Here is a 25,644-nt window from a genome sequence, read left to right as displayed (position 1 = left end):
AGACCACTAGTCTAACTAGCAAGCCTACACCAAGGGTGCCCTGTCTCTGCCTTCTGAGGCTGGAATTACAAGCAGGCTGCCATACCTGCCAGGCACTGATGTAGGGTTTGGAGAGCTGAACTCCTGTCCTTGTTTGGCAAGCACTTTACCCACTGAGGTCAATGAAGGAGTCATTGATGGCAACAATATGCAGGTTGCCAGAGTTGGGGCAGCTGTGGTGACAGGGTGGCCAATACCGCCAAATCTGTTCACTCCGATCTTCACTATCATGTCTGAGTGAGCATGCCACAAAGAGATGTGGCTGTCTCTGGACGGTGGAGGATCACGGAGCCTAGAAAATGTGTTTCGTTGTAGCCTGTCTATGTTTACCTTTTGTTCATAGCTTGTTGCTTGCTTCCATTTATTGAAAAGCGTATGCCTCCAGGTTTTCAAGGCTTGGTTTGGGGGTATCCTAGCTCTCTCTCTGAACCCCTGGGAGATGCCCCCCTGTCACTCTGTGAGTTGCTCTGGATTCAATTTGATGATCATGATTCAGTTTTCACGGCAGGGTTTCTCTGTGTAGCCCTGGCTGTCCTGCAACTCGCTCTGTAGACCAGGCTGGCCTGACCTCGAACTCAGAGATCTGCCTGCCTCTGCTGGGATCAAAGGCGTGCGCCCCCACCACCTGGCCCTTGATCGTTATTTTCCAGATTACTGACTTTTCATTAGTCATTGGGAAGGCTACACTTTCGCCTCACTGTGCCATTTTTGTCAGAACTGGTGTGTGGATTGCGCTGGCCCTACCAATTGGAAACTCTCCTATGCAAAATAGCATTGGGAGAAGTAAAATGTCTGAATCCAAACAGTATCCTGCATTGGGTCCTGAACAGGAAAGGAGCACTGGGGGAACTGGCGAGATCTTAATATTGCCTGCAGTTTGCTTAATAGTATTATGCTGATGCTAATGTTTCAATTTTGCAAAACGATATTAAAGATTATGTAAGATGTTATTTTCCAGAAAGCTGAGTACAGGCAGATAATAAGTCTGTGTGTTATCTTTGCAACTTGTTATACATCCCAAATTATTTCTAAGTAAAAAGTGAAGCTTCTGTTTGGGATGTGTGTGCATGCATTTTGAGACAGGGTATCATATAGTCCTGTTAGGCCTTACGCTTACTGTGTAGGCGAGGGTGGTTTTACACTTGAACTTATGATTCTAGGCGTGTGCCAGCCACCATACCTGGTTTCCGTGGGATTGATCTCTCAAGGTCTTGTGCATGCTAGGCAAGCAGTCTGCCTATTGGGCTATATCCCCAGCTCTCAAAAATAAATTTTACATAAAATAAAACCTCATCTTATATATTTGTGAAACTCACCTGTGAGCCTGTCCTTGCTGTCGGGGGAGGGAGGGAAAGTAAAGCTCTTTAACAAATCCATATGGGAACTGGCGTTTTAGATTTCCTGCCCTTCCTGGGGCCATCTTAGATGGCTTGCTTTTCTTAATAATTCTCTTTGTCAGCCAGGTGGTGGCTGCTCACGCCTTTAATCCCAGCACTCGGAGGCAGAGGCAGTGAGTTTGAGGCCAGCCTGTTCTACAAAGTGAGTTCCAGGACAGCCAAGACAGCACAAAGAAACCTTATCTCAAAAAAAAAAAATTCTCCTTGTCTCCAAGGTTTTCTTGAGCAATTGTATGGTGTTAAACAGCATAATCACTTATAATTTGTTTTTATTTGCTTTTGTACCCAATTTTATTTTCCAATGTTGTATTTTTATTTTCTATGGTTGTTTATTGGGTTATGATGAAATTACTTTGGTGAATTGAGACTAGTGTTTTTAAAAAGTGAAATGGATTAGACAATAGAAATATCAATACATATTGATTTATGAAACATCAATCTTGAAGTATGTCTCTTTTCTTGGTGACCTGACAACATCTATCAAAGCACAAATGCATGCAGCTTTTGACCTATCACTAGGGCATCTGTCCAATATGCAATTGTATACATGCAGAAATGATGTATATACTATATAACTCACTGAGTATTGCTTATAATAGCAGAAGACTGGCAATAACCCAGTGTCTATCAACAGAAGTCTACTTTTTAGATTACAGTACAGTCCATACAATGGAATAATCAGTTGGCAAAAAAAAAATGAAGGATGATGCTATGTGCTGATGTAGGAAGATATCTAGGGTATGTATTCCAAAGAGAGGGAAAAGGCCTGGTGCAGAGCAGCGCTCGTGGTGTGCTCCCTTTGCAATGAAAAGAAGAAGAAAATCTTTGTATTTACTTGTACAGGCATAAAGACACTCAGAAGGAGAGAGAACAGTACGGGCTTAGGAGCCAGGTGGAAGGGGGTACTTACTGGATAGATATTTGTTTTTATTATGGTAAGAAGACTTAAGGGTTACCTTATAAAATTTTTTCTAAGACAGGGTCTAATGTAGCCCATGTTGGCCTGAAACTTGCCATATAGTTGAAGAAAACCTTTTACTTCTGATCCCCCTACTACCTCCATGTCCTGAGTCCCGGGGTTAGAGGATTGCACCATTAGGCCCAGTTCATGACGTCCTGGAAATTAAACCCAGGGCTCTTTGAATGCCAAGCAAGCACTCTGCCCACTGAGCTACAATACAAAGCCCGCGTATCTTTATTATAAGCTGGTATGGAATTATGCAGATGAATTAACTATTTAAAAATTAAGTATAAAACACTGAGCAAAAAAAGCAGTCAGAAGAATATGCCAGTCATGTGATAAAGAGTGCTGCTGTGGGCTACGGAGGCTTCTCAGCATCTCAGGGAAGAGCACTGGCTGCTCGTCCACAGAACTTGAGTTGGATTCCTAACACCCACATGGCAGCTCACAACTCTCTGTAACTTCAGTTCATGTGAATTCAACAGCCTTTGGGCCTCGGTGGGCATAAAGACATGCATATATTGTGTGTGTATAGCAGGGAGCAAAACAACACTCCTACAGATATAATGAAACAAATCTTCAAAAAAATAAAAAGGAAAAGAAATTCTGTTGTGTCAGGTGTGATGGTGCATACCTGTAAATCCAGCACTTGGACGCTGAGACAGGAGCTTCACAAGTTCAAGACCAGCCTAGGCACATAGCAAGACACTATCTCAAAGTAATAAAAACAAGCAACAAATCTGGAAAAAAATATTGCCACATGCTGGCAGGTCCTGGTGGCAACTCAACAGTGAAACCTTAGCTTTTCTTTCTTAATAATCTTTATGTGGGAGACACAAAGACATTCTGTCTACTACAAGCCTGGATTCTTCAGGCCAGATGCTGAGATGTTTGCTCTGTGTGGACTGTGAGGATCTGAGCTAGAAGGGGACTATTTATTACCCAGTGAGTCTACATCCCATGGATGTAGCAGAGAGAGTCCGTACCAGGCTTGGGTTCATGTCCTAAGGATGTTTTTCTCTCATTCGTACCATTTAGGTAAATGGAAGAGCTGGAGGGCGGTTTATCCCAGACTCGGAAAGCACACAGAATAGAGCAAATGGTGGCAAGATGGCTTCGGCGCTCCCGGGACAGCTCAGCCCGGTAAGGCTCCTGGGCTGCTAGAGGAACGTGCTATAGAGGTTTGGTGCACCCCCCCCTCCCCTGTGCAGTGCCTGTTCAGAAAGGACTTTGGGCTTGGTGTCTCTGCTTTGGCTTTGATTGTCTGCCATATGCAGAGAGATGGGACAGGGTAACAGTTTAAATGGAATGTCTTTCTTTCCTTATGCTCCTGCCCCAACATGCACCCATGTACAGTCACACTCACCCCAAACACACACAGACATCATCATCATCTTCACATAGACTTATACACATGTGCATACACTTTCTGGGCACTTGCTGTAAGAGTTTATGTTCTTTCCACGTCCCCATTCCTGGCAAGCTGTTCCTTTCCCACGGTCCCTGTTTCTTTCTAAACAAAGTAAGATGTTATCACATACAGATCTGAAATGGCTGCTACGAGAAAACTTTAGAATAAAATTTCAAAGCCTTCGTTTTCGTCTGGGATTCCCCATCTGGTCCTGCCACGGCACTGAAGTGACAGTGTCAGGTGTTACGGAGACATAGCCCTCTGAAGGAACTCCGACAGCTGTCTGCTGCTGACTGACAAACTTACTACAGATTGCACGGCTGGAGCCCGGGTTCTCTGAGCCTCGTTATGGCCATGTGATAAGGCCGGTAGAATTAGCTCACTCTAACAGCTCAGTCTCGGAGAGAGGCTTCCGAGGGCCTTACATAAGACCACTCTCAACCCATAAATGTATGGGTGTTTTGCCTGCTTATGTGTCTGTACCATGTGCATGCAATGCTCACAGAGGCCATCTGGCCAGATCCCTTGGAACTGGAATCACAGATGCTTGTCAGCCACCATGTGGGTGCTAGGAATGAAACAAACCCAAGTCCTCTGGAAGAGCAGCTCGTGCTCTTAATTGTTAAGCCATCTCTCCAGCCCCTACCTGATAGCTTTTCAAATAATGTTTTTATATTTATAGTAATGAAAAAAGCTAAGTGTAGTGTTACATGCTTTTAATGCCAGTACTTGGGAGGCAGAAGCAGGCGGATCTCTATGAGTTTGAGGCTATCTTTGTCTACATAATGAGTTCCAGGCCAGCTAGGGCTACATAGTGAGATTTTATATAAAATAGCAGTTTTATCAATTTATATTTACTGTACATAACAGTGAGTTTCACTATGTATTGTCATATATGCACGTAATGTATTCAACACACTTCCCTTCTTTTGCCCCTCCCACTTCCATTGATCCCCGTCCTCCTCTTTCCAGATACTCGCATCTACGTGCTGTTTTTTTAATGTTCATTTTTATTTTGATTTATGCATGTGCACATGCGGGCGTGTGTGTGTGTGTGTGTGTGTGTGTGTGTGTGTGTGTGTGTCCCATTGAGTTTCCTTAGGGTTGTTCGCAGGAATGTGGATAGCATTGTTTTACAGGAAGATGGGCCCTTACCACTGGCTGCATGACTGAAGAAAACATTTCTCCCTTCCCATCAAACTGTAACTGCATGGACACCTTCAGGGAGAGACCCTCTTGTCCCTCCTACTGTTGAGACAGGGGTCGCTCCCATTTCAGGTTGGGCTTGATGCCTTCCTCATAGGACAGAATTCATGCCTGATCCCATGAATCTGGTCAAAAGCCTCTGGCTGGGGCTGCTGTTGGTGGTTTTGCAAAATAGACATGATATGCCTGTCAAATTGCCTGGTTTTTTATATTGGTGTTGTTGTTGTTGTTATTATTATTGTGTGTGTGTGTGTGAGAGAGAGAGAGAGAGAGAGAGAGAGAGAGAGAGAGAGAGAGAGAGAAGAAGAAGAAGAAGAAGAAGAAGAAGAAGAAGAAGAAGAAGAAGAAGAAGAAGAAGAAGAAGAAGAAGAAGAAGAAGAAGAGGAGGGGAGGGGAGCGGAGGGGAGGAGAGGGGAGGGGAGGGGAGGGAAGGGGAGGGGAGGGGAGATAGATCCTGGGCATCAAACTTGGGTCCTCAGCTCTGGTGGCAGGTACTTATAGCTACTGAGCCATCTCACCTACCTTCCTTTCTTTCCCTTTTCTTTCCTTTCCTATTTCTTTTGTGATACAGAATCTCACTAGCTGACCTTGAGCTCACAGAGATCCCTTCCTCCTCTCCCTCCCAAGTGCTAGGATTAAAGGTGTGCTCATTTGTGGCTAGCGTTAGCTTTTATTTTGGTTTGTTTATGTTTTATTTTGGTTTGTTTGTTTGAATTTGTAGACAGGGTTTCTCAGTACAGCTCTGGGTGTCCTGGAACTTGCTTTGTAGACTAGGCTGCCCTCAAACTCACAGAGTTACAGACAGTTGTGAGCTGCCATGTGGGAATTGAGCCCTGGGTCCTCTGGAAGAGCAGTCAGTGTTCTTAACTGCTGAGCCATCTCTCCAGCTCAAATATTTTATTTTTTAGTTTTAGTTTTATTTTACACATGTGAGTGTTTTTACCTGCATCCGTGTTGTACAACATGTGCATGTCTGGTGCCTGCAGAGACCAAGAGAGGGCATTGAGCCCTTTACAACTGGGGCTACAAATGCTTGTGAACTGCCATATGGGTGCCGGAACTGAACCCGAGGTCTATGGAAGAGCAGACAGCGCTTTTAACCAATAAACCATGGAATTTTTTTTTGTTTTGTTTTTAAATTTCCTATCTCCTTCCAAGAGGACTTCTGGATGGCTTACAGTTTTAAAATGCTAAAGAAACTGAAATAAGGAATAGGGATGTTAAAAATACATTACAAATAAAAGCCCAGGACTTAGCATGTGAACACTCACATTAGCTCTGGGTGTCCTGGTGGCCGGGGCCAGCAGTGAGAAGAATTCCCTGAAGTAATGTGGTCCAGGAAGCAGCTACCTGCAGTCACTCCATTTAGAGTACATATTCTCTGGGGTTTTTTTGCCCCCAGATTTTCAAAGACTGAATAATTCTCTCTTGTCTTCACACCATTTTCCACATAATAGTCAGATCTTATGCTTGGCTCCAACTATATTACCTAGGAGTGAATCTGCTAAACTATGAAATAACTGGTACTTTAATCACTGGTGCAAAGTTACGCTTACGTAACCGGTGTTTTTCTGCAGGGAGTGTCAGCTCTCAAAGCTACTCAGGTTTTCTGGGTGTTACTGCTGCCTCTTTAGTCAAAGTCAGCTGTAGTATTAGATTCAGATGCACATACCTCGGCTGAGGGAAGCCTAGGGTGGTTGTAATTCCAGGAAGTGCATTGAAGCTGGCTCCCTGGTGACCACTTGACTTTATATTCCACTGTGACAGTATGCTCGGTATCAGCGTTCTTTTAGAAAGAGCTAACCCGTGGGGCTGGAGCAATGACTCAGGTTAAGAGCTTGTATAGCAGAGGACAATCCCCAGCCCCCACAGCAGGTCATTCACATCCACCTGCAGCTCCAGCTCCAGGAGGTCAGGCCTTTTCTGGGCTCTGCAGATACCTGCACTTGGGTACCCACACATACACATATCATTTTATGCAGTGGATGGTGCCCTCTTGGCAGGGGTTCTTGGGTGGTATCAGAAAGCAAACTGAGGCTCTAAAGAGATTGGCATTAGCTGCTCTTCCAGAGGACCCAGGTTCAATTCCCAGCAACCGCATAGCAGCTCACATGTCTGTAACTCCCGCTCCAGGGCATCTGTTACCTTCACACAATCATACGGGCAGACAAAACACCAATGAACATGAAATAAAAATAAATTATGTTTTAAAAAAGAAAGAAAAAAGCAAATTGAGCCATAAGGAACAAACCAGTAAGCAAAGTTCCACCATGGTCTCTGCATCACTTCCTGCCTCTAAGCTCCTGCCTTTAGTTCCCACGCTGACTTTTTGGATGGTGGGCTGTAATGTGAAACTGTGAGCTGAAATATAAACCCGTTCCTCCCCAGGTTGCTTTTGGTCATGGTAGTTTATCATGGCAATAGAAACCTACTAAGACAAGTTTGAATTTATTTGTTTGTTTATTTTAAGACAGGCTCTCACTGTGCAGCTTTAGCTGGTCTAGAGCTCAGTATGTAGAGCAAACTGGCTTTGAATTCACGGAGATCCGCCTGTTTCTGCCTCCTGTGCTGGCAGTAAGGCGTGCGCCACCATGCCTGGCCCAGTTTATTCTTCTGTCTTTGTAGGACTATAGAAGTATTGTCTTTGCTTTTTCCAATAAAAAGTTATTATTTTATATACTCAGTTGTACTTCTTTTCCTTGGAGTTTCTTTATTGCTTCTGAATTTAAAATAATCTTGACCTGGGGCCAGCAGGATGGCTTAATCGATAAAGTGCCTGCCGCGCAAGCGCAGAGACCACAGTGCAGGTCCCCAGCACCCATGTGGAAGCTGGGTGCAGCAGGATGTGTCCGTAACTCCAGCAATGGTGGGTCCCTAGAACTCATTGGCAGCCAGTTCACCCAATCAGTGAGAGATACCATTTCAAAGAAAGAAATTTTAAAAAGACTGTCTCAAAAAAGGAAACAAAGGGATTTTGAATATTCTCTTGGAAAAGAAAGACACATTACCTAGATTTGAACATCACATGATGTATATAGGGGGTATTGGTACCCCATAAACTTGTACAGTATGTGTCATATATGCAAAAGTGTATTACTTCAAAAGGGAGAAAGTCAGGTGGATTAGATTCAACCTCTGGCCTCCACACTCACACACATGTACAAAGAAATTCTTTTCAAAATCTTCACCTAATGAAAGCTTAATTTTTAATTCAGTATAGTTTAAGATAGTCCATTATTTTATACTTAGTTCTTCAATGTGGAATTTATTTTAATATAATCTAGGAAATAAACATATAGTAAGCAGTTGAAGCACCGTCGCTGTGTCTGTCCCGACGTCCCTGCAGACCTGTTGCTGCATCCTGACATGGGAGATGGGATCCGTTTCTGGGACGCTGCTCTTACTGCGTTATATAACTGTGTTAAAATTACGTATATTAATTATATCATGCATCTCATTTTCTGCTAAACCAGGCTTTTCCTAAGCTTCGTTTTCAGAGCTTCTATGCTCAATTGCCATTTCTACTGTACAGAGTAATCTCACTTGGTTATTAAAACAAGCATGAAATTGAATTTTCTAATCTTTGGAGATGAGAGCTCTACACAGCAAAATTAGTTTTATCTTTAAGCTCAAAAAAAAGTTTCTTTCAGCCTAGCTTGACTCTAGAACCGAATGCATTGCATATATGTACACATACATGAACACACATGACATCTCAGTAGTCACAAGCCCTTCCTATTGGTTCTATCCACTTTCCAGATTTACTTGTTTACCCCCTTGATAAGTAGTCTACTTACCATAAAAATAGAGGCAGTTTTGTTTGTCCTTTCTAATATTCCAAATGATAAGTTGTCTTCCAGGATTTTCTATTGCTTCATGACCTGTGAGCAAAAGTTGAAACATTTGAAACAGTGTGGAAGGCTCCTGACTTAAATCTACAAATTGCTTTTTTTGTTTGTTTGTTTGTTTTTTTGTTTTGTTTTTCGAGACAGGGTTTCTCTGTGGTTTTGGAGCCTGTCCTGGAACTAGCTCTTGTAGACCAGGCTGGTCTCAAACTCACAGAGATCCGCCTGCCTCTGCCTCCCGAGTGCTGGGATTAAAGGCGTGCGCCATCACCGCCCGGCCCCACAAATTGCATTTTTATCTACACTGTTTGCCAAACTCTCTGCTTGAATTTTGTGAACATTGTGTTGTTCAGGTTGGCTGGAAACTTGGGATCTTCTGCCCCAGCATCCCAAGTGTTGGGACTGCAAGCTTGTACCACCATGTCTACCTCTGAATCATGTGTTTAAAGTAATAACAGGCCTGGGGAGATACAATAGAGTAATATAGTAATACATCACTTCCCCAGTGTGTGTAAGGCCCTGGGTTCTATCCCTGATACCACAAAAATAATAAATAGTAATGATGGAAGTTCTCCCCTCAATTGTGGGGGTGCTATACATACAATATCCACATTGACTGACCCCTAGATATTGTCATAGCATGGGAATATCCCTCCGACTGTGACAACATGCTAACTCCCTTCCTGATACAGATTTGCCTCTCTTTCAGCTTTTTCTGAATACATTTCAAATTACAAAATCTGGTTTAGACCAGATTCAGCTTTTAAAGCCACTCCAGCTACACATACTAAGGTGTTTAAACATAGATTTAAGCTGCTTCTCTGAAAGCTGCAGGAACGTCAGAGTCCGCATAGAGGTAAAATCCGGTTTCAGAGAAGGCTGCAGAATATCTGAAGTGTGATCTATTTCCACCTGACATTTTCTCTTTTCAGTGTTATTGATCGGCTCAGCATGAACTTATGACCTATAAGATTTAGCATTCGCCTCTACAAACTGTTCATGATAAATTGAATGTGTTTTCTCTGCTCCTACCTTAGAGGTAAATCCAGTTATCGGATGGGAATTTCATTAGTATAACGCATCTTCTGCTCTTTGGGTGTAAGCTCACAGAAGTGGCCTCAGATTTATGACTGGCGCGTACCAGGCATTGCCACAGTGGTAGAAAGATATTTTCTGATCCCCACTTAGTTTGCTATTTAAAAGATGTCTCGGAAGAGGACATTTTGTTATAGAAGCCATTTCTTTCAGCCACTGTCAAATATTAAATGTTCCCTGCGAGAGAGGCCAGTTTGGTCGTGTACTTAGATAATCCCTTTGCAAGCAAAAGCTAGACGTGGCCTTTGGGGAAAATGTCAACTCCAGACTTTGAGCCAAAGTCGCTGACGCCATCCAGGGATTAATGAACACAGCGGGCCTTGTTTGTCTACCATTGTTAGAGCGTGCGCCCTCTGCAGGGAAAGGGTCAGATAGCTGAAGCCCACTCATTTGGAAAGTGGATTCTGTTGAAACCCTATGGTAAGAGTGTTTGTTCTTTCTTTTATTCTCCAGTTACTGACACTCCCACTGGCTCTGAGTTCCTCCCGTGGATTAAGAGAGGTTCAGCTCTTGCAGTGCACACTACAGCCTAGAGAGGACTACAGCTTGACCATCTTACATATGAGGGCTGTTTGAAATAAGGATAGTGTCTGGGTGTGATTCAGGCCTGTAATCCCAGCACTTAGGAGGTAGAGGCAGGACGACCATGAGTTCAAGCCCATCTTCAGTTACATAGGAAGTCTGAAGCCAACCTGGGTTCAAATGTCATAAGACATGCTCAGAAAAACAGAGATATCAGGGAGATAGCACCATGGGTAAAAGTGCCTGCCGCACAAGCCTGACAACCTGAGCTCGATCCCTGGGTACTCTAAGGAAGCCAAATGCAGTGGCACAAGCCAGTCAGCCCAGAACTTCTATGGGGAAATGGGAGGCAGGAGAAGTGATTGGAAGCTTGGGGCCAGCTGTCCTGAAGCATGTAGCTGGTGACAGAAACAAGAGAGAACCTGCAAACACACACACTATTAAAAATAAGGGGAGGGAGAGGAAGACTTCTGGTTCTTTGGGCACATCCAGCAGCTGGAGATATTACTATCCAAATCATAAGACTGAATAGGAGTTGGAGAAATAGAGCACATGGTAGGATATAGTGGGATATATTGAGAACAAGAGTAGTGTGTGTGTGTGTGTGTGTGTGTGTGTGTGTGTGTGTGTGTGTAGAACTCAAAAGAGACCAGTTCAGATGGAAACAGAATAACAGAGAATGGATGACTTGGTCTTGGAGGCTGGAGTGATGGGCAGGAGTTATCTTGAGCCATATTTATAAGTCTGAATTAGGTCGGACAGGGGAGACACAGGAGCAAGACAGAAAAGGCTGAAAAGTGGGGCGACTGGTTAAGAGCCTGTTGGCAGAAGTCCACGCAGGACTGAAATAGAACAGTCGCCGTGGAGATGGGAAGACACGCACTCTTTAGAGATCTTTTGGTATTGGGGGTGAGAGCAGGACCTCTGGGAATCAGGTCTGAGAAATTACTGTCACCCCAAGGATACCACTGACTGAGCTCTGGGACATGGCTAGAACAGTGGTCGTAGAGCTGAGTGACACCCAAGTCAAGCAAACGTATAGGAAAATGAACAGCAATGAGTTATCCAACATTTTCATATCGCTAGTTACTAGTGATTTCATATACATTTATACTTCTTGCTAATTCGTTGACTTCGTCGGATCCTCACCTTGAGGAGTGTCATGACTGACTAATGAGCACTATCATGCTACATATCTATAGGATTTTGCTCTTTTCCTCACCCAGCAGCCCTGTCACTTACATACTGGAGAAGCCTCGGTGTTTTCTGTGCGCTAACATCTTCACCTGGTGCTGTGAGAAGTACACAAGCTGGCCTCTGCGTCCATGGAATCGTGTCTACTTCGAGTAATGATATTTGGGTTAAACAGCTTTCAAAGGTTCAGGTGCTCTGTGGTCTAAGGAGGAGAAGACATGTCAGTTGGAAGAGTTGAAACCTAAAGGTACAGCTAGCGTAGGTGGGATGATCAGGCTAGACTGAAGGGCTGGGAGGGTTCGTAGGTCCGTGGATCTGGGCCAGCACTTGAAGACTGGGGATGGGGGACACAGGGCAAGGCTTACTAATGTGAGTGGTTGGGAGATATGGTGTGTGTGTGTGTGTGTGTGTGTGTGTGTGTGTGTGTGTGTGTAAAACACAGAGCAAAACTTATGTTCTGTGAGTGGTTGGGAGATATGGCGTATGTATATGTGTGTGTGCAAAACAACCACTGGTCCATAGAGAGTTCCAGTTATAGCTTAAAAGTTGTTCAGTCTCTTTATAAAAGCAAAAATACCTCATGTGCTTATTATGAGGGCTAAATGAATGTTACATATAGAACTATATTCCAGCACTCCTTCACTGATGGCTATGCTCTTGCTGTTACTACTACCGCTATTATTGCTCCCATTAGCTAATACATTTTGTTTTCTTCTTTTTGATGTTCGAGTAGAGTCTCGGGTGGCCCAAGCCAACCTCAAATTCACTGTGTAGCTGAGGATGACCTTGAACTCTTGATCTGTCTTCCTCTACCTCCCAAGTGTTGGAATTACAGGCATGTGCCACCATGCCTGGATATACTTTTCTAAATTTATTTTTTAATCTGAGAGAATTTCTAATCCATATGACCTTAAATCTACGTTTTAACTGAGTGCTTTTGTTTTCCTACATTTAATCCCCAACCTCCACTCCAGGAACCTAGTTTAACCTGTGCCAGATTTGCCTTCCTTTATGGCTTCAATGACAGTTTCGTCATTCCCCTTGAATAAATCTCCCTGACCCTGAGCTAATGAGTACACACCACTAATTTTGTTGGTTGAATCCTCTGGTGCTGTTTTCTAATTGCCTAGCATTAGTTCATTAAAAATGCCTGGCACCAAATACACCTTCAACTAATCTGTTTTTAATGAGTTGTTGGAGTCTTTCTGTGGCTTTTTTGTTTTATCCTCCAACTCCAATGATTTCCTTTGTAACCTTGGAAAAAGCTGGTGGGCCAGAGACATGGCTCAGTGCCTTAACAGTGTTTGCCATGCAAGCCTTCCAGCTTGGGTTCAATCCTCAGAATTAGGAAAAGATGGAAGAAGAGGATCGAAAGTTGGCTTCTGACCTCCATGTGTATGCAGTGAATGAACACACACACACACTAAATGAACATGAAGAAAGGTTGATTAAATGTTAAACTTTCTTTTGTAACATTAAATAGGTATAATTACACCCCCCCTTCTTTTTTGTTTTTTTCAAGACAGGGTTTCTCTATAGCTTTGGAGCCTGTCCTGGAACTCACTTTGTAGACCAGGCTGGCCTCGCTTGAACTCACAGAGGTTCACCTGCCTCTGCCTCCTGAGTGCTGAGATTAAAGGTGTGCGCCGCTGCCACTACCCAGCTATCCTTTGCTTTTTTTTTTAAAGCCCAGATGATTGTTATTTTATGTGTATAAGTGTTTTGCCTGCATAGATGTATATATGTTCACCTTGTGTATGACTAGGGTCAGCATAGGCCCGCGGACATCACATTCCCTGGAAGTGAAGTCACAACAGTTGTGAGTTGCCATGTGGATGTTAGGAACTGAACTCCGGTCCTCTGCAAAAGTAGCCAGTGCTCTTAACTGCAGAGCCATCTCTCTAGTTCCAATGTTGAGAGCCTTCTCTGTGTGTGTGTTTGTGTGCATGTGTGTGTGTTCGTGCAACTGTGTTTGAATGGGTGAATTTTGGAACCAGAGGTTGGCATCTGGTATCATTTTCATTATTATTCTTATTTTTTGATATAGTGTCTCACTGCTCCTTTGGCTAGCAAGTCCCAGGGGTCTGCTTATCTCCACTCCTCCAGCTCTTGGGTTGAAGGGTTTATAGGGGTTTATGCTACCTGGATTTATATGTGTTTCTGGAACCTGAACTTGGGTCCTCATACTTTCCCCATGGTCATCACAGTCCTCAGATATTGAATTTTTACTTTCAGTGTAAAGTATGTTACTTATTTGTAGAAAGACCTTTTATAGTCTGGATAGTTGTGTGGCGGTGTGTGTGTGTGTGTGTGTGTGTGTGTTTTCCTGTGTTACTCGGGCTGGCCTTGAACTCCTAGGCTCCACTTTCTTCCTGTCTCAGCCTTCCAGCAGAGAACAACAGTTGTGTTCTGCAACCTTTTTATAACTGTAAAGCCTGGAGAAACTGCAGTGGTTAAGAGCACTTGCTGCTCTTGCAGTAGAATGGAGTTTGGGTCTCAGCACCCACCTTTGGGTGGCTCACAGCTACCTGCAAATCTAACTCCAGGGGATCCAGCTCCTTCTTCTGTTTCCAAGGGTACTTGAAGATGTGTGTACATACACACAGATATCCGTGCACAGACACATGAATTAGAATTTTTATATTTTTTGCTGTTTTTTTTTCTGAGACAGAGTCTCGTGTGGCCCATGTACCGCACTGTGGCCTTGAACTCCTGATCCTCCTGCCTCCTCAGACGGTGCCATTGCAGGTATGTGCTGCTACCCCTAGTGTTTTTTGTTTTTGTTTTGAAGTAGGGTGGTCTTATATATCTCAGGCTGTATGTTATCTTGTGTCTCGTCCCTCTCCAGCCTTCTGAAAGCTGGAATTGTATGTATACTCACCGTGCTTGGCTTAAAGTTTGGGTCTTAAAAGTCTGGACTGGCTATGGATTTACGTGACGTACATTTTCGTGATTTCCAGTTTTATGGTCTTTCTTGTGTTAGGTCTCTGTGCTGGTTCTTCCTCACGGTAACACGTTCACTTCCTGAAGGAAGAGCCCTACTTCTAAACAGTGGTGCTTGGGTCCTCTCTCCAGTCTTGCTAGGCTCCTCCATCAGTGGGCTCCTGGACAAATACTGCATGGGGTCCGGAAAACTGGCTCTGGAAGGCACTGTTTAATACTTCCTGCTTCTTGGCGTAACTTTGAGTCATTATAAATGACAGAGTCCACTGGGTAAGGTCCTGTTGCATCAGGCGGAGTTCCTGACAGGATTTAGTAAACAGACAAGAATCAATTATAGACACTGACTGCAGAGGCCTGGGGAAGCTGTTACTTCTCCACAGCCCTCGTGTTTGTAGTAATGATAAACACCTCTGCTCATTGCTCTTTGCCCTTCCTCAGAATGAACTGCTGAATGTTAGGGCAAAAAAAAAATCATTTGCTGCAGACAGATGAAAAATAGTTTGGGGATTTGCTTTGTAGTTTTAAGGGATAGAAAACAACCTGCTTTAGATGTAGTGAGAATAGGTATGGTTTTAGAGATTAGTACTGAGGCAGTCCTGGCTGGCATCTCATGCAGAAATCCTCACAGTGACAAAGCTTAGCAGAACAAAAGTGCATTCTCAAGCTAAGTAGGTAAACCACCTAAGGAACATCCTTTTATAAGATAAGCTGTCATCAAACATCTAAGTAGATTAGACAGCTCAGAGGTTAAAGCACTGGCTACTCTTGCAGGGAACCAGAATTCAGTTCCCAGTATCCGTGTTGTGTAGCTCATAACCTCCTGTAATTCCAGCTCCAGGGACTCCAATGCTCTCTTCTGGCTTCCACGAGTCCCCACGCTTGTGCACATACACACATGGGCACACACAGACACATTAAATAAAATCAAAATGAAACCTTTAAACAGAGTGGCTCTCGCTCCTGTACTTCCTGTGTGTTCCCTTCTCTGCTCCAGCAGTATTGTCTACTGGAATGGCCGTCATTGGTCTCTCTGTAGTCCAGAACCTGGGCTGTTTCTCTAGGTGCAACCCAAACCCTCCCTCTTCCAGGCAGGATTCCTGTCCCCATCCCTGGAAAGTGAGAACTGCTCTTCCACCTTCTGAGTGCCCACAGCATCTCGTGACCTCACCCCCAGAGCGTGGTGCTGAGTCCTGTTTGGTATTGTCACCAGTATTGCGTCTCATCTCTCCCAACACTTGGAAGGCAGAAGGAGAAAGGTGTCGAGGTGGAGGCCAACCTAAACTGTATAACCGTACCTTATATCCCAAAACCAAGTGCTGAAGATTTAGCTTGGTGGCCGAGCTCTTGCCTACCACGGGCAAAGCCCTGGTTCGAGCCTGAAAGAAAAGGCCTGGTGTCTACTTAGCCTCAGCTTTCTCTGCCAGCCCTGGAGCTGTTGGTATCCACCTTCTGGAGTTCTGTTTTGTTTTGTTTTGTTTTTTCAGCCTACTCCTTCTCTTCTAGGGCTAAAGTTGCTGCAGCTGATGAGTCACCCGGGAGCCCAGCGCAGGCTCTCACGACAGTGAGGCACACTGTCACACTAGACAAAGATGCCCTCCTCCAGAACTACGGATTTCACATTTCAGAGACACTGCCTCTCACAGTGGTGGCTGTCACAGCAGGTAGGGGCTGATGGGGAAACTGGAAAGGATCTAGGCCTCTTAGGGAAAGTAGCTTCTCCCTCCACACCCCATCCCCGGCCTGTAAGAAAGACAGAAAATGCTACCTGGGAAACTGGAAAATTCTGACCTCATTCTGTCTTGGACTTTTCACCTGATTTTTGTGCCAGAATGAAGTGGCCCTGGGATCACTCGCTGCTCTGAGCCCTAGTCTCCCACTGGCCTTGTTTGGCCCAGGGCTCTGGACTCCTGTGGCTTTCAGACCAATGTTGGGCAGGGAAGGTATTTGGCTAATCTGGCCCTCCCTCCTATTTGAATCCTGCAGGTCCAGGCTGTGAAGTTTCTGAAGGGAGGAAGGAAGGGAGGGAGGGAGAGAGAGAGGGAGAAAAAGAGAGAGAGAGAGAGAGAGACAGACAGACAGACAGACAGACAGACAGACTATTGATTTGTTTACTCTTGAGTCTCTGTGAAATGTAGCCTGTGCCGGAAGGAGAGGCGCAGGCTGGAGCACCCAGTGCCTGTTTGCATGCTTGAGCTATGTGCTGGTGTTAGATTTGAGGCTGGTTAGAATATATTAATTTCCATTTATTTACATAGGAATGTACACACACTCAGTTCCTTGGAGGGGAGGAGAACAATCCCTTGGCCAGCTGTGATGGTTTGGACAGTTCTGTTCCTTTTCTTCCTGCGGACAGGCTCCCCTATCTCTTGAAACTGATGGAGAACTGTGGCTTATAATGAGGAAAATGACGCTGCATACGAGCCAGTGCTCAAGGGACCTAGGCTGTGGTACACTGTGACTTGTGGGGTTTCAGCCTTTCTAGCCTGAGCAGTTACCGATTTTCTACCCAACAGGCGGCTCTGCTCATGGCAAGCTTTTCCCCGGGGATCAGATTCTTCAGCTGAACAATGAGCCAGCCGAAGACCTTTCCTGTGAACGAGCGGTTGATATTCTCAGGTATTCACCTGTCTTCCAGCAACCAGAGCCACACAGGGGATGTGGCTCACCCTGCGTTTAGACAGGCCCTGTCCCCTTCAAAGAACAGGACTAATATTTGGGCCATGGCTGTAGTATGGTCTGCTGGCTTCCACCTGCCTGCGGATCTTCAATGGGTATAGGATGCTTACTTATCAAACCATCACTGTGCCCAAGACTCCATGCTAAGCACTGTGGGGAGTGTACTGGTGGACACTCCATTGGTCCTGTCCTCTAAGGATTGACGGTAGCATGTGCCAAAGCTTGAACTAAATAGACGCCGGTGTGTTTGCTCATCTTTAACCCTGTAGCTGTCTCCTTGTCTTCCTGTGGCAGCCTGAATGGCGTATATGCGATTTCATTGGTGTGACACCCACATCTCTCTCTCTTGTGTTACTGCGATTTGCACGACTGCTTCCCTGTCTGCCTGAACCTTCCCACGAGCAAGACAGGTGTGCATAGGACGTTCAGTAAGATGAGAGACTGTGTAGCACTGGGAGTCAGCCCCTGGGTTAAAGGTGGCCAAATGAGGGTAGCGAGGTGGGGGAGACTAAGAGACAGCTTCAGGACATGCAAGCTCTGGCTTCTCCTTTTCTACTCAGCGCTGTTCTGTGACTTTAATATTAATGGAAACAAGAAGCAGAGTTAGGGGAGGGTAGTGTGTGCCTTGTGAACTGGCTGGCTTGGCTTTGCGGGATGCTCTTTCTTGAGCAGATCCCAGTGAGCAGAAACCCACACAGCCAGAGGAGGAAGGACTGAAGATGCAGAACCCCATGTCCACCCTCAAGAAGCACAGTTACCATGGAGACAGACAGACAGACAGACAGACAGAGTTCAAGTTAAGATTCACGAAGAATCTATGAAACCAAGCCCAGTATTGCTTCAGGAATGCCAGGGCCTTAACTGAGTCTGTGAAGAGGCAGGGAAGGATTCGGTAATTTTAAGTAAATATAGAACTTCAAAGTTTGCTTTCTAAGTCATTGGGCTGTTTTCCTGAAGAGGACTGCTTCCAGCAGATTTTTCAGTGCCGCTAACTCTTCTGTCAGTCTTAAACTCCAAGGAATCCACGAATGTATTTATAACTTTAAGTCACTGTCTAGAACTGGGTGTTTAGGTAACAGTTGGCCCCTATCTGCTCACTGAGCGTCTAGTCTGGGCAAGAAACCCTCGAAGGCAGAGGCAATCTGCTTGTAGCCACTTAGAACCCTGTGCTGGTCCATGTGTGTACACCTTTCTGGGATGAGGGTGAGCAGGCATGAGAAGCAAGGCTACAGACACAAGAGCCTCCAGCTTAGGAAGAAGCCACAATTTGATGAAGCAGAGAAGAGTCCAGAAATAGCTTCAGCTATACCTTTTTAACTTTATTTATCTCTGTTTGAGAGCAAGTCTCATAGTCCAGGCCTTGAACTTTGCATCTTCCTGTCCCCACCTCTGCTGTGTTGGGAGACAGGTGTGTGTTACCACGTCCAGTTTATGGGATGCTGAGGAGTAAATCCAGGGCTTTGTGTCTGCAAGGCAAGCACTGGGCCAGCCTCTGCGGTAGGACCTTTCTTGCTTGGGTGACGTTCTGGGCAAAATAATAAGCTGAGGCAATAGATGGGGAACAGGGGAGTGCTGAACTCTGACCTTTGCCTCAAGAAGTGTTCTGGGGCCTGGCGGTGGTGGCGCACGCCTTTAATCCCAGCACTCGGGAGGCAGAGGCAGGCGGATTTCTGTGAGTTCGAGGCCAGCCTGGTCTACAAGAGCTAGTTCTAGGACAGGAACCAAAAGCTATGGAGAAACCCTGTCTCAAAAATTAAAAAAAAAAAGTGTTCTGGGAGGTAAAACTCAGATTATGGAAGGTCCTGGGTGTCAGGTCAGCAAGATCCAGTGTCATTCACTCGAGAAGAGCCACCATGGTGACCTTCTGACTGGCATGTTGTCACCCTGCTTCCTGAGCATGTGGGAATCCCAGCAGAGACTGCTGTTACAGCTTGGCATCCTGTGTCTAAAAGCAGTGCTACTCCTTTTCATTGAAAAGGGTAAACAAGCAAAACTGCTGGGAGGTGGTGGCACACACCATTAATCCCAGCACTCAGGAGACAGAGGCAGTGGATCTCTGTGAGTTCAAGGCCAGCCTAGTCTACAGAGTGAATTCCAGGACTGGCTCCATAGTTACTGGGAAACCCTGTCTCAGAAAAACAAAAACCCAAAAAAAAAAAACTCTAATCTGACAGTAACAGCAACAAAATCTCTCTAATTTCTCCAAAGATTTTTTTTAATTTATTTATTATGTATATATTGTTCTGGGCACCAGATCTCATTATAGATGGGTGTGAGCCATCATGTGGTTGCTGGGAATTGAACTCAGGACCTCTGGAACAGCAGTCAGTTCTCTTAACCTCTAAGCCATCTCTCCAGCCCCTCCAAAGATCTTTTAAACCCAAAAATATCCTTAGTAAAGGACCTCCAGGACCTTGCATTTGTGTGATTTACCCCTGAAAAGGGCTGCGCTCACATGAACTGGAGCAGAGGCAGCCCCCAGAAAGTGGAGATCCTCAGGTTGAGCTTAACCATCAAGGGAATGATGTACCCACCTCTCCACTGGCCTAAATGTTTGTATTGCAGGAAAGTCAAATCAAAGTTTACAAACTGCTTCTTCTTGTGGGTAGGCGTGGCAAAGTGGGGTGGAGATCTGCCCTAGCTCCTGCTTCTTTGTTAAGGAAAGTGGAGGTGTGACAGGTACGTGTTTGATCGCTTTTGAAATCTCCAAGATAACTTGAGATAAAAATGTCTATTCAGTGTCTTGATTATATGCTTTGGGCTCATTGCAGTGACTGTGTGTGCCCAAACGCCACAAAAGAGTTGGCTTTTAGCTGATAGATGTTATCGACAGAGGAATGCTTAGCCTGTGTGTTTTGAAATGATTAAATTACCTGTGTTATCACTGTACTTTTAGAAATAAAATTATCTTTGGACATAAAATTAGCCAGTATCAACTGTATGAGTCCCTACCATACGAGACTAAAGGAGGAGCCTTCAGGTGGTGGCTGTGGAGTGTCCACATGGCAGAGGCAGGCATCCAGGCAGAAGGAGCACTCCCAGGTCCTCCTTCTAGAGATGCAGCTTTATCACAGTGTACCACACAGAAACACAACACAACACACACACCACACACACATACCACATATACACACACCCCATGAATACCACACACACACATACACAGCACGCCACATATACACACACACCATGCGCACACCACATACACATGTACACCACACACACACCATACACACAGCATGCCATACATACACACCACACACACACACGAATGACTGTTTTTCTTTTATCCTCTTCTGTTTTTCAGGGAAAGTGAAGATGCTCTTTCAATGACTGTTGTTCGCTGCACATCGGTAAGTCTCTCTTTTTTTGTCTTATATGTTAGTTTCACTCTCCTTGACCCTAAGACTCTGATGTTCCTTGAGGATATCCCTTATGAAGGAGGGCAGAGGGCAGAGGGTGGCAGCTGCCCGGCAGGGGATGGCTAGTCAGCCAACATCACCTGAAGTTGCTTGACCACAGGTGCTATGGAGGAAACAGATATGTCTGGACCTTGGGGATCTGTCGTTCGGGGAAGAGACCATGTGTAATGCAGGGTAGGCTCATGGAGGGGCAGCAAACCGGGAGCTCCAAGGCAGGCTTGGGGGGGATGACTCTGGACAAGTCCCTCCTTCTGGTTGTCACTGGGTAAAAATACTGGGTGACAGCAACTGCCTTGCCTGTCTAAGAGGTCATTCAAAGCACCAAATGAAGTGTCGCCTGTGACAGTTTTACCAGCTGAGGCCCACCACAAGGTAGGGCATAGTCAGAAAATGGCAGTCCTGGACCACCAAAGGGGCCCTTGGTACAGGTCCAGGGAAACTCCTGGGATAAGCTTGTGAGAGGAAACTAACCAGGGAGGACACATAGACAAAAATTCACATTTTAATAATTTGGCTACACATAGATCAAAAAAGGAAGAGGGAGCAACATAGGGAATTTTAATAATGTATTTAATAACCTAATTGTCTATATATTAGATTAACAAGAATATGCAGTAACACCCCCCACGGTGTGAATATTAGTTGAAGATGTGCTACATTTGTTTATGCTGTGGAACGGTTAATGATGCAAAGATGTGTTGCATTCTTTTATGTTGCATTTGTTTGACTCTGTGAAGCTGTGTTACTTTGCCTGCCTAAAACACCTGATTGGTTTAGTAAAGAACTGACTGGCCAATAGCTAGGCAGGAGAAAGGATAGATGGGGCTGGTGGATCGAGAGAATAAATATGAGGAGAAATCTGGGAAGAGAAGATTAAGGAATGAGAAAAGGAGAGAGGACCCCAGGGACGAGCCACCCAGCTGCATAGCAAGCAACAGAGTAAGAAGTAAGGAAAGGTAAATAGAATAGAGAAAGATAAAGCCCAGAGGCAAAAGGTAGACAGGATAATTTAAGAAAAGCTGTCTAAAAATAAGCCAAGCTAAGGGCATTCATAAAAAAGAGTAAGCCTCTGTGATTTAGGTGGCAGGTCCCCAAAGAACCAAAAGAGTAAAAAAAAAAAAAGAAAGAAAAAAAAAACAAAAAAAATTACACTCCATCCATTAAAATTACAATAAGAAAAGTATGTAGGTATGGATGTGGAGGCTTACACTTAAACCCCAGCTCTCAGGAGACCAACCTGGGCTTCAGAGCAAGGTCCAGGCTATCTTAGGTTATATATGAGACCCTATTAAAAAGTACACACTCGAAAAAATTTAAAGCTATAAAGGTTCCTTTTCTTAAATATACCTTGAAATAAAAACTAAGATGAGTGTGGTGGCACACACATTTAATCCCAGTACTCTGAAGAAGAGGGAGGAAGGGAGGTCTGTGGGTTCGAGGCCAGCCTGGTTTTCATAGCGAGTTCTAGGACAGCCAGGACTACATGGAAGAGACCACATTTCCAAACAACAACAAAATTACTGTGTTGAAGCTGTGATCAGGTAAAATTCATAGCCATAACCGTTTATATTATTTAAAGGAGATATATCAATTATAAAAAAGAAAATACAGCCGGGCGGTGGTGGTGCTTGCCTTTAATCCCAGCACTTGGGAGGCAGAGGCAGGAGGATCTCTGTGATTTCAAGGCCAGCCTGGTCTACAAGAGCTAGTTCCAGGACAGGAACCAAAAGCTACAGAGAAACCCTGTCTCGAAAATCAAAAAAACAAAAACAAAAAAAAAAAAGAAAATACATCAATTATGTATTTGGTGAAAAGTTGGAAAAAATGAAACTAATAAGATAGCCAAGTGTGGTGGTACATGAAATGGTCAGGCAGAGGCAGATGGGTCAGAAGTTCAAAACCCGCCTCAGCTGCATACCCAGATGGAAGCCAAACTGGGCTAGATGAGATCCTGCCTCAGTAAACAAAACAATCAACTAAAATGATTAAGGAAATTAATAACAATCAAAATCTACATTTATAGTGGATTCTTCTTCCTCGGCCTCCTTCCGAGTGCTGGTATTATAGGTGTGAATAACTACCTTTAACGGTTTTAAGTAGTTAGGATGCAGGCAACTTTATCACATACCATATGGTGTTTGAGAATATATATAGCTGTCATTCCTGATGACCTGAATTCAATGTCTGGGACCCAAACAGTGAAAAAACCAGTTCCTCCAAGTTGTTTTCTGACCTCCATGCAGACACTGTGGCATGTGGTTGTCACCACACATACACACACACATGCACACATGTGTGTACACACAATAAATAAATGTAATTTTGAATAAATAAAAATAGGTTGTAAACAATATGGCTGATTTGGCTGTCAGACCATTGACTGTTGAAGGATTTCCTTTGCATATGGGGATAGGAAAAGGCATTGTGGGAGAAATGGCCCTTCAGCTGTGTGAAAATGTAACATTTCTGTGGTCTGAACAGTCCATAAACGAAGACTTCGTCTCCTCTCCCTGCTCAACAAGTGCTTTCTTTTTATTTCTTTGAGAACGATGGGGGAGCAGGGGAGTCACCCAGTTAGGATTAAAATGTTTGCTATAAATATGACAAGGTGGATGTTCCATGCACACTAAATGGAGACTTTTCTATGCTAGCCAGAGTTTGCCTATGAAATAATGTGAACCCAATCTGAAAGTGGGAATAGCTACTCAGTGTCAGTAACAGTGCAACTGGTGAGCCATTCTTTTATTTAGCTGATTATCATCTCAATGGGAAGCATCTTAATCTTAATTAGGCCAGGGTTTCCCACAGCAATTCCACGAACTGGACAAAATAGAACACTTGGTCTGTGAGGCAGAGAACAGCGTGTATTTTATTTTTTAAAAACTGAAACGTAGGGAAGGAAAAAAGTCTATGTTCCAATACCAAGCTCTCTAGGTAGAATGTGAGTACCACACTCAGGAGAATCTTCAGAAACACTCATTTCTGGCCAGCAGGATCCCTGAGAAATGCCCTGACCATAGGCTGACCTTCCAGGCCACCATCAGAAGTGTTCCAAAGCATTTTACAGACAGTTCAACATGAGCAGACATGACAACAGGGAGGCTTGGCGTTGCTGTGGTCATGGTAGATTCTTGGAATCCTCAAGTAATTTAAACAGATTGGGAATAATAAAATCCAAAACTAGCTAGGACACAGAGTTTTTGGAAAAATATATTCTGACTTAAAATTTGCATTTAGAAAAGTTAACAGCCAGGCGGTGGTGGTGCGTACCTTTAATCCCAGCACTCAGGGAAGCAGAGGCAGGAAGATCTCTTAGTTTGAGGCTAGCCTGGTCTACAGAGTGAGTTCCAGGACAGCCAGAGATACAGAGAGAAACCCTGTCTCGGGGGGGAAAAATAATCATTGTTATTTTTCTTAAATTATGTGTTTGGGTATGTGTCTGTGGGGGGTTGTATACGTGAATGCAGTGCCCAAGGGAGCTGTAGTTACAGGCAATTATGAACCATCTGGTGTGGATGCTAGGAATTGAACTCAGGTCTCTGGAAGAAGCAGCCAGTGCTCTTAACCCCACTCAGCCATCTCTCCAGCCCCAAAATGAATGATTTTTATTAGAGTTTAAAAGAAAAGTCCCGGGGCAAGCGTGCTCTGAGCCTCAGCAGCTGCCTAGAGGAAGAACACGGAGGAGAGAGGGGAAAGCCACACCATTGACGCTGGCATGGCAGTCAGACACATGGCAGGCTAGCAGCTACATGGCAGAGGCAGGAGGCTTTAGAGAAATAGAACCCTAAACATTGGTGGGGGAGCCCAAAGGGTTAAAGAAAGCATGCTGAGAAAAGGAAAAGGACACCGTGCTCTTCCTAAGGGCAGATCTATACCACTTGCCTTCAGTGAGCTCTTGCCCTAGGAGCAGGGATTCAGGGAAAGGAAGAGAACAGTATCTCATTAGAGAGCTAGGTACACTGCCTTGTTAGTATGGCTTAAGTTGAGCCTCCCTCCCTAGGTGGTCCCTTAGCCAGAGTGACTGAACCAGCCCAACTGAAATTTAAGTCTACCCAGGCCAGAGAGTCCATTCCCTTGACCAGCATTTTTTTTTCCTTTTTCTTTTTCTTTCAAGACAGGATTTCTCTGTGTAGCCTTGGCTTTCCTGGAACTTACTCTGTAGACCAGGCCAGCCTAGAACTCACAGAGATCCACCTGTCCCTGTCTCCCAAGTGCTGGGATTAAAGGAATCTGCCACCACACCCAGCTGATAGTTTTTTCTACTCTTAACACTTTGAAGCATTAACTCTGCAACAAAAACACATTTTATCAGTGAGCCCAGTGAGTTCAGAAATCCTAGGATAAATGGTAGTTCATATCATCTGAATTTTTCCTTTAAAGTATCAATGTACTTACTTACACAAGTGGTTAGCGTAATATGACTGATGCTGGGTGCCTGGTTTGCAATGCTGGCATGCAGATGTGAGAACATAGGAGCTGCCGTGTGTTGGGCTTTTCCAATGGGTCCATTCTTTCTCAAAGCAGCTAGTTTCATGGTTCCAGAAATGACAGGCCCCATTTTCTTGTAACTCCCAATGACAATCCTAGATCAAAATAGTCTACCTTATCTGAGATAGCTCTTCTGAGATTTGACAATATGGCTTTCATGTCTTCAAGCTGAACAGTTACTTCTCATCAGTGTGTTTTGTGAGTTCTCACTCTGCGGATGATGTTCTTGGTGGATTACAATCTTGTAGTGATCCTTGCTGTGGTAATCTCATAGAAAGTAGCACTGTTTGGAGGTTTGGCTTTGTTGGAGTAGCTGTGGCCTTGTTGGAGGAAGCGTATCCCTGTGGGGGCGGGCTTTGAGGAGGAAGTGTATTCCTGTGGGGGCAGGATTTGAGGTCTCCTTTGCTCAAGCTTCTCTCAGTGTGGCACTCAGTTCACTTCCTGT

The 25,644-nt window shown here is 44.5% G+C and overlaps 1 protein-coding gene across 2 annotated transcripts in view; it reads left to right on the top strand.

Moving 5' to 3' along the window:
• Positions 1-25,644, top strand: part of Frmpd1 (FERM and PDZ domain containing 1) — a 100,008-nt gene that overhangs the window by 38,526 nt on the left and 35,838 nt on the right. For both annotated transcript variants that reach the window (XM_075967299.1, XM_075967300.1), the window contains exons 2-5: positions 3,436-3,540; positions 16,117-16,274; positions 17,127-17,229; positions 20,597-20,642. In XM_075967299.1, the coding sequence (XP_075823414.1) occupies positions 3,440-3,540; positions 16,117-16,274; positions 17,127-17,229; positions 20,597-20,642 (408 nt within the window). In that variant the 5' untranslated portion in view covers positions 3,436-3,439. The remainder of the gene's footprint in view (positions 1-3,435; positions 3,541-16,116; positions 16,275-17,126; positions 17,230-20,596; positions 20,643-25,644) is intronic.

This window comes from Microtus pennsylvanicus, chromosome 3 (assembly GCF_037038515.1).
Source record: "Microtus pennsylvanicus isolate mMicPen1 chromosome 3, mMicPen1.hap1, whole genome shotgun sequence".
NCBI classification, from domain to species: domain Eukaryota; kingdom Metazoa; phylum Chordata; class Mammalia; order Rodentia; family Cricetidae; genus Microtus; species Microtus pennsylvanicus.
Note: the sequence above shows the minus strand (reverse complement) of the source record. Positions and strands in the feature narration are given on the sequence as shown.